Source organism: Molossus molossus, unplaced genomic scaffold (assembly GCF_014108415.1).
Source record: "Molossus molossus isolate mMolMol1 unplaced genomic scaffold, mMolMol1.p scaffold_m16_p_4, whole genome shotgun sequence".
Taxonomy (NCBI): Eukaryota; Metazoa; Chordata; class Mammalia; order Chiroptera; family Molossidae; genus Molossus; species Molossus molossus.
In genome coordinates, this window is record NW_023425377.1 from 110,623,180 (window position 1) to 110,637,212 (window position 14,033).

Genomic DNA, 14,033 nt, shown 5'->3' on the forward strand with positions numbered 1-14,033 from the left:
TTAAGCAATTTAATGTCATATATCTCACTGTTGCAGAGAACTGACTCAGTCTAAAGCTCATGTTAAATGTCATTCTGAAAACTATTTTCACTGACTAAACATGATGCAAATAGTACTTTTGGCTTTTGCTATCTTCATATTTTGTTTTTCTGTCTTCAGATCTAGTGTCTGATGCTCTTTTTTTTATCTTGATCTGTTACAGATGCTAGCCATGGACATACTCACCTGGATAAAAAACCTGGGCCAAGCACATCAGAGGTAAATGTTATAAATACTAATTGCATCTTTTCTTTTTCCTTAACACTGTAATAATATAGCAAGAAGAAGCATAAGGAGAAGATGACTTCATTTGATAACTGTTAGGAAAGTAGAAGAGTAAAGAAAAGATGGTAGTGCTCCAGGAGAATTCATTCAGATTGTAACCATTTCTTCAAGAGTGCAATATGATGACCTATCTGACTTGGTGGAAAGTAGCTTTTACTTTTTAATACTCTACAGTAGATTGAGATTTCTTTTTTTTAATCCCTTCCCGAGGATATGTTCACTGATTTTAAAGAGAGAGGAAAGGGCTGTGGGGTGGGGAATATCATTTGGCTGCCTCCTATTTGTGCCTTGACTGGGGATCAAACACGTAACCTAGGTATGTGCCTTGATCAGCAATTAAACCTGCAATCTTTTTGGTGTACGGGATGACGTTCCAACCACCTGAGCCACCTGGCTGGGGCAGTAGATTGAGACTTTTAAAGGAAGAGTGTGCTCTTTGAAACAATGTCTCCAATAAAAATGTCCCAGTAGTTTGATAAATAACTTTGCCTGCACATCTTTATCATATCTGTTGAAGACCAGATGTAATTGAAAAAAAATTTGCCAAGAGGGTTTAGTCAGGTGCAGGTAGGGTGAACTATGAAGGCAACCATCATGATACTAGAATGTGGGTCTTTAAAATACAAAATTATGCTTTTTTTTCTTTCAAAGAATATTAGCGATGATAAATGTGCAAGAATTTTATCACCATCAAAGTCAAAGAAATTAGAGTGCCCACCTCCTGCAGAACAAGTAAGTGCATTATTGCATCTGACATGGAAGACTCCATTCTCTGGGTTTCTTAGCTCTGTATGTGATCATTTAAACACAGGAAACATCTGTATAGGAAATGGGAGGATATATTTTAGCATCATAATTTGGATACAGTTAGGATTTTTTATAATTTTGCTTAGAATGTTCTCGGTTTTTATGGGGTGTTATTTTTATATTAACTATATTTTTGGACATAGAAGTCATTCTTCTGAATTGATTTTGAATAAGTTTATATTTGGTGGGTTGGCTTGAAAATTTGTTTTTTAAAGGGAAATTAAGAATTTGTGCTTCATTTAAAAACTTGAATTGTTTGCATTCTTAACAATGATTTCATAGAAGGTAGGGAATGTAATGATTATACTGTAATAAAGAGGTTAGAAGAATATGCGTTTAAAGAACAATACCATGAGCTTTCAAATTGAACGAGGAAGGAACCTAAGTTCAAGCAGGCATTTTGATTCTTGATCTAATACAGGAGTAGACAAAGGTTAGTCCTTGCCTTCCAGTTAACGTCCTTATGTCACTTAGAAAGCATAGTTTTGTGGCATGTCTTTGTGTGAGTAACTGTTCTAAGTTAACTCATGAATTTCAAAGTGATTTCAATCATTTTGCTTCCTTGCCTTAAAAGCATTGTGTTCAATGCTTTAGAATTTGTTTCTACTCTGCCAATGACTTCTTTGACTTTTGGCAGGCAGTCCCTGGGTAGGATCAAATTTGTTTGTGTGGAATTTTTAGCTATTGTGCTTTTTTCCTTTCATTTCTAAGATCAGAAAGACCATTTATGTAGAAGTTTCATTTGTATAAAAGGTAGGCATCTCAGGGTACATTTGGTAGTTAAAATGAACTCTTCTCTTTTTCCACGCGCTCTTCTTGAAGAAGCCAGCAGAACATGTGTCTTTGTCAAATCCAGCTCCCCTTCTGGTTTCTCCAGAGGTACATCTAACTCCTGCGGTGCCTTCTTTACCAGCCACTGTGCCATCCTGGCCAAGTGAACCTGCATCTTTTGGACCAACAGGTTAGATAAGAATTTTAAAAATCCAATGAACCATCCAACACAAGCCTTCCAAGTCAGAGACTTCAGATTTTCGAGTGACAGCTTGACCTCAGAGTAGGGTTAGGTGTGTGGAGCCTCACAGAGCTTTTTGTGGTCCTCCACTTTGCTCTGTTTCCAGTTGGGGAGGTGGGGAGAGGCTCGTTTATTTGGAATTCATTTGAGATATGCCTTCAACATCCCAGGAGGAAGATGTTTGAGCGAGCTGGTTATCTCCACTGGTTGCTTTGGTTGCTCGGCACTGATACCACAGTTTGCATTCCCCATGGACCAACTCTTTATGACCCCCATTGAATGCTTTGCCAGGCTTTGCCTATGTATGTTTGTAAGAGCTACTATTAGATGACGGTGATGCAAAGCTTATTTCCTGGGTTTATTTTCTCCTGTGTATCCAGGAGGGTCCTTGGTTGATATAAAAAGTTTTTTTTATATTGCTTAAGTATATACTTTTCATGAAAAAATTTTTTTTCTTTATTGATTTTAGAGAGGAAGGGGGAGGGAGAGAGAGACAAACATTGATGAGAGAGAACATCGCTTGACCTCCTCCTGCATGCCCCCCACTGGGGACTTGGCCCACAATCTGGGCATGTGCCCTGACTGGGAATTGAACCAGTGACCTCTTGGTGCATGGGTCGATCGATGCTCAACTACTGAGCCATACCGGCTGGGTGCTTAAGTATGTATTTTTAAAATAGGTATGTCATTTGTACAGAATTATTTTCACCCTTTTATAGTTTTTAATTTCCTTTTCCTTTCTTTTGTAGGTGTCCCTACTCAAATCCCTGTTTTATCAGTGACACAGACTCTGACCACTGGACCAGATTCTGCTGTGTCTCAAGCTCATTTAACACCCTCTCCAGTTCCTGTGTCAATACAGGCAGTTAACCAGCCCTTGATGCCTTTGCCTCAGACACTGAGCCTTTACCAAGACCCACTCTATCCTGGGTTTCCTTGTAATGAAAAGGGAGATCGAGCCATTGCACCACCCTATTCACTGTGTCACACCGGGGAGGACCTGCCTAAAGGTGAGATTCTTCTCCAAATTCAAACTGATTTTATTTGTCAATTACTGATACAGGTTCAATGAGAGGTGTAAGTAGAGGTCAGAGGTCATGTTGCCAAGTTAGCCCAAAGACTTCCATAAGAAGGACAGCAGAGACCTGACTGTTAGTCACTCACTTGCTATTTCAGCTTTTGTTTGATTGGGTTCTTATTTTTTGTATGTTTAGTAGCTGTATCCCAGTTCCCCTGTCACTTTTTAAAAAACAGCCTAAAAACATTTTGAATGAAATCTTAATAATGTTAATAACTAGATAACTAAACATTTACTGAATTTTCTCACCGCTACTCATTGCTTCATGAAAAAGTTACAGGAAATAAATATAATACATAATAGCTGTCATTATAGTACTACATGCAACAATATGTATTTTAAAAAGTTATTTTTAAATTTACCTGTCCCCTTTTCTTTAAATTTTCTAATTGTAGAAACAGTAATGCAATGACTGTCTGTATGCTTTTTACCTGGATTTTTGTGGGTAATTTTGTGTTAATAGTCAGTGGCTTGATGTTTAAGTCTATGGGTAGTTGGCTAATGTGAAATGAATACCTTAGCTGATATTATCCTATTAATCTTATAATAGTAATGAGTTAGATCTATGTTGATTTTATCTTTAACCCCCAACATTTTTATTTCATAATATTTTAAACCCCACAGAGAAGTTGAAAAGAAATACCGTGATCACCTGAGTTCCCTTCACACAGATATAATTTAAATCAGATAAAAATCTCAATTGAAGGTATTTTGGGACTTAGATGTTAGCTTAGCATAGACAAAATATATTGAACCTGGAATTACCCTATAGAAACAGGGCCTGGTTTTGGTTATATTACAGTTTTATCCATGTTTTATATCATAGGCTAGAGAAATCAATTCCAGCAGGCAAAATTGTTTTTAGAGCTACATATTGTTTGAAAATAATTTTAAAAAGCTTTTAAATGTATAATTATAGTGAGTGGTTATTTTATTTATTTTCAGATAAGAACATTCTTCGATTCTTCTTTAATCTTGGTGTAAAGGTATTTACATTTTATCATTTTAAAGTTCTTTTTAAATTTTTACTATTTATTCTGTGAGTTAATAACCTATGGTTTACTAAATCTCATTATTTTAAGAACTAGTATTTTCAGTACTGTGTTACTGATGTTTCCTTTTATTGGTGTTTGAGGTTCCAATTTTTGTTTGCTTTTCCTTATATTGGCCAGTGATTTAACCCTGTGAGTGTATTCAGAAGGTGGCCCTGTCCCTGGGTGGCCTAGTGGAAATGCCCTCACTGAGAGGGATTAATTGAACCATCAGAGTTTGAAGTTCTGTTCTATCACTTTTTACCTGGATAGCCTTGGACAAGTCATTTAATATATTTGAGCCCAGGCTTTTCTGTTTATGGAATGGAGATAGCATTTTCCCACCTGCTTCAGTTGAAAGGATCAAAGAAAATACCAAGTAAATGTACTCCTATGGAAGGTGGCATTTTGTTCACTAGTGGAGTTAGAGGTGTCTTTTGGGAAGTGGTCAGCAAAAAAATAACTTGTCTTAGAAAGAGAGGCTGGAGAACTCTAGGTTCTTGTCAGTGCTGTTTTGTCTCCTGTCTTGCATTGGGTTCTGAGGGGACTAGACTGTTAAAATATGAATTGAAGTGCCCTACTGACCAGTTCATAAAGGGAGGCTTGGTTAATTTTACCATCTACTACATTTCTTCCCTAATTTTATATTTATCTGGTTAATGTTGGCTTCAGCTAAATTAGCCATTTAAGTGGTAAATTGTGTGTGTGTGTGTGTGTGTGTGTGTGTGTGTTTCGGTCTTTTGCTAATCCTTTGTAGGGAAAGGATTTGGTAGACTTCATTTAGTATTATCCTTCTCTGATTAGGAGTCTTAACTTTTATCTTGGCACAGTGCTCTGGGGTCTCCTAGAGCTGTGGAGTCCTAACCTTGGGGGTCACCTACTCCTTTGCCAGCATTTTTCAGTTAGAACAGGTCCAGACCAGTTATTTCATTGACATGGGGTCACACAATGAGCTAGTAGTAGAACCAAAATACAAATGCAGGTTCAGCTAAATAGCCAGTGATTGAGCTGGAGGCTCAAGTGCTTGCCGTTGGTCGTTTTTGAGATATGTGTCACCCATAAATATTTCTACGCAGTTGTATCCAAAGGATGGAATTAATAATGGTCATGGTAATCTGTGGATAGGTCCATTATATTGTCATCTGTCAACATCTGTACAGGATTTTGGGTTGGTTTCAGGGTAGGACAAGGAATAGAGTTTTAGAGCAGTGATTTGATTTTTGATTCTTTCCCATGCTGAGACTCAGTGATGTCATGCTTGGACTGCAGAGAATATGATCTCTGTAGGTATAAGAAACTTATCTTGAGCCCACTCTAAAGTTCTGTTTTTAACTACCTTTTTGTTTATCTTTCTAACTTTTCTCTCTCTCTCTCTCTCTCTCTCTCTTTCAGGCATATAGTTGTCCTATGTGGGCCCCACATTCTTACCTGTATCCTCTGCACCAAGCCTACCTGGCAGCCTGTAGGATGTACCCAAAGGTCCCTGTACCTGTGTATCCTCAAAATCCTTGGTTCCAAGAAGCTCCTGCTCAGAATGAAAGTGATTGTACCTGTACTGATGCACACTTTCCTGTGCATACTGAGGCCAGTGTTAATGGTCAAATGCCACAGGCAGAGATTGGACCGCCGGCATTTTCTTCACCTCTGGTTATCTCTCCATCTCAGGTGTCTGAAAGTCATGGACAGTTGTCTTACCAGGCTGATCTTGAATCTGAAAACTCTGGGCATCTTCTTCATGCTGAATATGAAGAGTCACTAAGTGGCAAGAATATGTTCCCACAACCATCCTTTGGACCCAATCCGTTCTTAGGCCCAGTTCCCATTGCACCTCCTTTCTTTCCTCATGTTTGGTATGGGTACCCTTTTCAGGGATTCATAGAAAGTCCAGTAATGAGGCAGAATATTGTTCTGCCTTCTGATGAGAAAGGAGAATTGGATGTACCCCTGGAAAATCTGGCTTTGTCTAAACAAGGTGGTTCAGCTTCAGGAGTAGAGTTTCAGGAGGCCAGATGTGAAGACGCACAACATTCTCTCCCTGAAGTAAGTGTGAGTGAGAGTGAAGGCCTGGCAGAGCAGTCATCCCAGACACCTAAGGCAGACCTGGCATTGGCTTCCATCCCGCCAGTAGCAGAGGGAAAGGCTCATCCTCCCACTCAGGATCTAAACAGAGAGAGAGAAACTGTGCCTGTTGAACTTGAGCCTAAAAGGACCATTCCAAGTCTAAAAGAAAAACCAGAAAAAGTGAAAGACCCTAAGACTGCTGCTGATGTGGTCAGTGGGGCCAACTCTGTGGATAGCAGACTGCAAAGACCAAAAGAAGAGAGTTCAGAAGATGAGAATGAAGTGTCTAATATTCTGCGAAGTGGTAGATCCAAGCAGTTCTATAATCAGATGTATGGAGGCAGGAAGTACAAAAGCGATTGGAGCTATTCTGGTAGGGGAGGATATCAACACGCAAGAGGTGAGGAGTCCTGGAAAGGGCAGCCAAGCAGAAGCCGAGATGAAGGTTATCAGTACCATCGAAATGGCAGAGGGCGGCCCTACAGGGGGGATAGGAGGAGGTCGGGGATGGGAGATGGCCATCGGGGACAGCACTCTTGATGGCTGTCACTGCAGCACGTTAGAGCAGAAACCTTTTCTTAGGTGGAATGTTTCTGAAGGCTTTTTAAAAATACATTTAAAAAAACTCAAATTGGAACTATCTCCTCCCCTCCCCCTTTACCCTCACTTCTGTCCAGGACAAGAGATTTTGGATGTGTGTTCAAGGGGGCAGGTGAATTCTTGGCGTTGCCATTTTCCTTTGTTCAAAATCTGTTTATTTATCGGGTGTCTGCCCCCATAAAAAGTAGAAAATAAGTTTGTTAAAGTATTTTTTATAAACAGCTTAATATAAAACATTATAGATTTAGTGTTTTTTTTTCCTTATATGTTTGATTTCAAATGTTGAAAATGTGTGCTTTATAGTGTTTACTAAAGTGATAAGAAAATATACCATTTGACACATGATAGATTCCAAAACATAACATTGCACCAAATAGAAAATGTATATTTTATTATGCAATGCCTTAGTCATAAACTGGGCTCAAACAGTTCTTAGGCTAAAACACTGTTGTCTTTTGAAATGCTTCCAACCCAAAGGCCTTTCATCTCAATATCTGTCAAACTTGAACAATGTCTTCTTTTTAATATTACACATAAGGCAGCCTATTAACCTGTGTCCTAGGAATGTTGTATATAGTTCTTTTAATATTAATAGGGTATATTTTTGAATTTTGGTGAGTATTTGTTGAACTAGAAATCGCATACAAGAACATATGTTTAAGAAATAATAGGAAATCTAATGAAATGGCTGTTTCCACCAAGAATTCTTAGCACTGGTGTAAATATGGTGCCTACTCGAAAGAAATGTAGATGCTATGCATTTTGAAAATAATCTGCATCTGTTAAAACTGCAGAAGTTTTTTAATGCCACTTTAACACTAATGCACTGACAGATTTAAATATTTTGAGAGACAATGCTAATTTTTAGCTTGACAGGTTTCTATAGAGTTGCTGTGTTTTGTTTTTCTCTTTACACCATTGGTTATGTGCATCATTTTACATTTGCATGGTCAGTTTGTCACAGCTGGAACTGTTGTACAAAAAAGGATGATTGTGACTTCTAGTTATTTTCTAGAGGATGCTGCTAGAAAGTGGTTTTGCTTTGCATTTTATAGCTTGTTACCCTTTGGGTAAAATGTCTCATCCTGCCTTCCTTCCAGTCTTCACAGTATTTCACTAGAAGTTCCCTTTGCATGTTGCACTCTTCTCATTTGGAGATTTGACTCTGAATTAACACAGTATTTATTCATCTGTGTTACACTGTATAATAACTGTAGCTTGTATTTCTCATTTGTAAGTACTAATGTGAAAATCTACCCTTTTTTATGTTCTCTTTTGATCAGGAAGTTTGAGTGCTATGCAAATAAAGTAGTAATTTCTCTTTGCATGCCATGTATGATACACCTAGCCAAAAATTGATTTTTTTTTTTTAAAGCAAAAACAATTCACTTGAATTTGACAAACTGAAACAGATGAGTTTTCTGGGTTCTCTGATAATTTACAGGAATGTTTGGGATGCCAGCTAGGCTCAGTGAATCTCCACTGTACTGTAATAATGGTTATTTTACCTCTGTGTTTTAATTACCTAATGTCTGTGTAACTGCTGATTTGAGTAGTGATTAGCATTTAGATGTTTTGTAACATAGGATTTTAGAGAGCACTTTGAAAGATAATATTTTATGATGGTGCTAAGTAAAAGACTGAGAAGGTTGTGTGGAAAAGAAAAAACATCTTGAGAGAACCTGTTGAAAGGATTCTGTTGTCACCTTCTAACAATTGGGGAAGGTACTGCTTAAGCCATTTTTTTCTCAACATCAGTAGTTGTTATGGAATGAGATGAGCAGGTCCTTCACTCTCAGCTTATACTTTTTTATGTAAGATGAAATTAACCTGATAATTTTTTATGAAAATCACCTTTAGATATTATGACCAGATTTAAAAGTTTAATGTAAGTTTAAACTCAGGAGTCCCAAGAGAAATTGCTACTTCTAGTGTCTTTCCTTTTATTGACTGGGATTTGATCATCTGTTTCTTCTGGAAATGTTGAAAAATTGAATAGGAAAGGATATTGTTTATTTCTTCACTGTCACTCTGTCTTACCTCAGTTGAGTAACAGAAACTCTCTGGTTCCTGAAGGAAATACTGATTTGCCTCCTGTTTCCCACATTTACCTCCAGGACATAATGGAAACAGTTCAGAAAGAGAACTTTGCAGATGGTACTTTACTCAGTGACCTCTGGAATAAAAGAACTCTGACTTTTGATAATTAGTTTTAAAATTATGAGCCTTTGCATGAAGGTCAGTTTTGTTTTTTTCTTTAGGTTTGAAATGTATTAGTTCAGGGGATTTTGCCTTATGCTGAGGTCGAGCTAGGGCCAAGCAAGCTTGTTTTCCTTCATTTTAAGAGTCATATGGTATGTTGACATAAGATATAATGTTTCTGTATAAGAAAAACAAATGCTTAGCAGTGAGAATCATTTGTATTTTGAGTTGGAAATTATGGAACTTCACTATTAGGATCATAGACATTTTAAAGAACAAATATTTAGAATGACCAAAGCCCACTTTTTTTGGCTTTTGCTGAACTTGATTTTTGTCCCTTTTAGTATTGTGTGTATTTTTCTGCCTCAAGTTCATTTCCTCTCAGACAAATCTTCAAGTCTTGCTCCATCTACTCCTTGGCAGCAGGATGCTAGGTAGCATCTGTGTAGTTAGTCTCCTCCTGTTCCCTGGTAACCCATATGTTCATTTTCATGCTGACCTGAGCTCAGACCCTGCCTTGATCTGGCAGGAATAGGTTTTCCCGAATCACAATGCTGATAATAGCTTAGTTGATGCAAACTCTGTATATTTTTGCATTATGTTTCCTTTGTAACTCAAGGTTGAATTAAAATGCCTGTGAACTGCAAACTTGCTTACGATCGACTTGGTGCAATAAAGTTCCTTTCTAACCATTTCTGGTTTAGAAAACATTCAGCCATCCTAGAAACTAGCAATATTTATTTGTCTCATTTATTTTACCTTCAATTTTAGATGAGGGAACTGTAGTCTTTCACTTGTGGGTACTAAGCAAGGTCCATTTTAGTGTAGCTGAAGGGAATGCATATTTGGCTACACTATTTCTGTTTACTATATTTTGCTTCTTATTTAATGTCTAAATGCTATTGTTTTTGTTTAAAACCTTAATAATGGCTCAGTTCCAGCATGTCAGTTTCAAAGAACTAAGGTTTTGCTACTAGTGTCAGCCATTTACTCTCCCACTAATTGGGATTTTTTTTCCCCCTGAAATAAGTTTCAGAAAATCCTAGAAAAGGGGTGGGTGCATGTCTTAATGCTGGGAAACGGCAACTTTGGGTTGAATTTACTTGAATGGATTAAAATTGCATTGTTACAGAGCTAGAAAAAAATTTAAGTATGAGAAATGATAATAGCCTTACACTGAGTACAAATAATACTTTAAAAGCATGTGAAGATGTGATCATTTGTGATGTTACTTGTAAAAAAAGTATATATAAATATCTTTTGAAGTGTTGAAAGGAAAATAGTACTTTATATTCTTTATCATATCACTTTTTGTAAGTGTTGAATATATTCCTGTTTATTTTTCTATGTTCAGTTTTGTAGCCTTAAGAAGTGTTTCAAACATATCTGAATGTATAAGAGTAAATGCCCTACATGGTGTGATGCTGCATTATATATGAAACTGTGTGCATATATTAAATTTTGTCTGTTGATTTTGCTTGTGATTCTTTGGTTCCAGGGTTAACCAAGTAATATAGCATTTAAATCTTAGAGGAATTTAGTAAACTTCTAAAAATAAGAGATGGTTTCCATGGTTTGTATCCATTCAGAAGATAATTCTAGCATGTGCAACTAAAACCACGTGGGATTGATAAACTATGGGGTAGGTACTGTTATTTTCCCTGTTTTTTATTTATATAATGAAACTGAGACATGCCAAGTAACTTAATTTGATTAAGGTCATGGAACTCTAAGTGTGGAATTTGGATATGAACCTAGCTGAGAAGTTTTAAAACTAGTGCAATCATGAATTGAAATGGTAAAGTAAAATATCTTAAGAGTAATTTATAGAGTAAATGGCCCTTTTATTTTTTGATGTTAGTATTCAATATTTGTATTCTGAAGAAAGATAAAGCAAGTCATTTGAGTTTTTTTTTTAAAGTAAACCCACGTTTCTTAAGGGTGTATTTTTTCATTAAATCAAGTCACCTAAGAGTATAGCTAGCCAGTACTTGATTAACCTACTTACTAATATGTACTTTGTCTTAGAATGGCTTCCCCAGAAGGCAGAGCCTGACAAAGGCTTCATCTAGTAGTGTTTGATAGAAGGGTGCTCTAGGAGCAGGGGCAGCATTAACAAGGTGGTTAGTCATAGAGGCCAGTGTTTAAGGGACTGTTTGAGGCAGTTGGAGGATCAGAGAATGGAAGAAGGAGGGAAGGGAGCATTTGTCTGTCAGCTTTGAGAGCCAGTGTCTTTGGTCAGTGAGTCAGTAGAGAAGCCAGAGCACGGGGAGGAAAGCAAGAGGGTGTCAGTGTTGGTTGCGGCCCTTGCAGAATTGGTCACGTGAAATGTGTGCGAACCAGGGTTTCTCCAGTTTTCTCTAATTAGAAAGGCCTGCTTTCGCTTTGAATAGTTTATGTTTTCATTCAGCTTTGACTTTTAGGTTCATGTCTAGGAAATAGTATGAGAATATATAAACTACAAAAGAAGTAAACAAAACTTCTCTTCAAAGACACTTAATTTATAAGAAACTCTTCCAAAAGTTTATCTTGTACTGCTCAGGATAGTGAAGCTACAACCATTGGTAAGAATGTCATACTATATATATATATTTTTTTTTGATCTAGGAATTCATTAGAACTCCATTCAACCACTTTTAAATGCATGCCAGTTTTGCAATTACATTTTATTTTTTTCACATTTATAAAAAAATCTTGTAATGGTTAAAATGAAAAATACAAAAAAAATGAAGTGTGGTTCTTAAAGCCACCTCTTTCAGTAGTCTAAGGAAACTGAACTGGCAAGTTATTCATTCCTATAAAAAAAATTGTGTAGTAAGCTAATCTTTTGACAAACTGCACAAGCTAATTTTTTGACTGCCTTCAGGTGGAATAGAAAACAAAAGTAATGTTACATATCTACCTAGGGAACATACCTCTTCCTCTGTAATTTGTTGCATACTTTCTAAAGGAGTTAGTAAAAGCATGTACGTCCTTTGTAGTTTTATAAGGTATGCTTACATATCTAGGAGGGGCCAAAAAATGGAGACCAGAGGCACAGGCATGGAGCCACATCAAGGCTGCGCTCTTCAAAAAGGGATGATGGGGTGCACATAACTGGTGGTCTCCTTAGCTGAGGACTTTGTAGATATAGACCTGGGGACACGCAAGATTGGGAGCTGGAACAAATTTACATTAAGGCGAGGAGCACCTCAGTAAAATGGGCAATAATAGTAATAGTAAAAATTTGCTATTAGACAAGCCTCTCCTGGTTCTGGATTCTCAAAGGAAAATAAAACAGAGAATGTCACCATATTTGTTTCGGTTTGAGGTCCAGGAATCTGTAAGCCAGGATGAAAAGTGGTTCTAAGCTGGAAATATACTTGGGTCACCTGGTTGAAAAATTGAAAGCTTTAGGATGGACCCCAGTCAAGGAGCCAAGGTTATTTTAACATAAAACCAGTTTAATTTAGAGTAGCTTAAACAAATAGGGATTGACTTCCCTTTTATCAGGACTACCATCCTTGTTGCATTCCTGGCATTTCTTGTGTCCCCTTATGGGCATAACACATCTAGAATATCTATAAGAATATGTATCAGATATCCTTTTATTAGAAAAGAGGGCAGAGACACCCCCCACCCCACCCCCCACTCCCCCGCAAAGAGCTGCTACTTTCAACATGGCCATGCCTAGCTGTGAGACACAAGGAAAATATAGGGGAGTTGTCGTGACTCTTAGCCCAATTATGAACCACCCTATCAAGTTGGTAAGAATGAGGTGCTGGTAGTATGAGGTTGGGAAGGGAAGATAAAGCCTTGCTGAACAGCCCACAAACCAAAATTATACAAGAAAACAATCCAAACACAGCAGACAAGACACAGTGATGCAAGTGTTAAATAGGCTCTAAATGTTTTCAAAAGATCAAGACAATGGGATAAAAAAGTTACAAACTCCTGAACCATTGTTATCTTGATAATTCTGGCTGCTTCTCCAACTGGTTTTGCTTTGTCTCTTCAATCCCTACTTTGACCATGTCAAAACTTGTAACTTGAATCCTGAAAGTCCACTACAACCTGCCTGTATTCATCCTTTCACTAACTCAACGCCCATGCCGATTTCTACCTCTGACCTGGCATGTTTCTGCTTTACATGGATGATTTTATCATTTATCACTATAGGGGCTGTTTTTCCTGGGAGCTACCCCCTTCACAGAGCCTTTTCTGACTCCTCTGAGCCACTGAGTGCTCATAATATACCTGGCACTGGGTTAAGTCTGCCATACACACATCTAAATAAATGCTAATGAATATGACGAGATTATAGAACTGAGTAGTTACAGTTACCCCGTCTTCCTTTCTGTGGTCAGTAGCTTCATTCCTTCAATACAGTTGACAAACTACATGCTAGACACCAAATTATACACTGAATTATAAGCGAGATATATGGGACTGGACTTCAAGATGCTAAACATAAAGGACTTCTGAACAGTTGATATGTAGAGAATATAAAATTCAAAAGGCAATGGGTGTATGTATATATATGGCACCTTTCCTGTTCTTTAAGCAAGTTATTTTTCCCCAAATCATTAGCTCCTTGAGTATCCTTCTGTGTACTTTAATGTTTTGTATATTTTCATATGAATGGTATATTATAGGAACTCTGTTGCACCATGCTGTTTTGCTTAGAAATTTCTTCCAATCAGGACATATTAAACAGTGATTCTTTTTAATAGCTAACATCTACATTGATGGTGTATCTGAGTTGGTAACACTGATTTTATAGAAAATCTTTTTTGTTAGCAACTATAAGACCTTTTCTACGGCTATGTAAAGTTTTAAGTACCATCTAAATCCATATTTAAAATTTCTCACATACTTAAATATTAATGCATATTCTGTCATAAGCAATAAATAGGACTGTGCTCTTTATCATATTTTG

The 14,033-nt window shown here is 37.2% G+C and overlaps 1 protein-coding gene across 2 annotated transcripts in view; it reads left to right on the forward strand.

Moving 5' to 3' along the window:
- Positions 1 to 6,939, forward strand: part of OTUD4 (OTU deubiquitinase 4) — a 44,056-nt gene extending 37,117 nt beyond the window's left edge. For both annotated transcript variants that reach the window (XM_036239907.1, XM_036239908.1), the window contains exons 16-21: positions 203 to 258; positions 976 to 1,056; positions 1,954 to 2,092; positions 2,893 to 3,153; positions 4,167 to 4,207; positions 5,645 to 6,939. In XM_036239907.1, coding sequence (XP_036095800.1) covers positions 203 to 258; positions 976 to 1,056; positions 1,954 to 2,092; positions 2,893 to 3,153; positions 4,167 to 4,207; positions 5,645 to 6,853 — 1,787 coding nt within the window. In that variant the 3' untranslated portion in view covers positions 6,854 to 6,939. The remainder of the gene's footprint in view (positions 1 to 202; positions 259 to 975; positions 1,057 to 1,953; positions 2,093 to 2,892; positions 3,154 to 4,166; positions 4,208 to 5,644) is intronic.
- Positions 6,940 to 14,033: the final 7,094 nt, after the last annotated feature.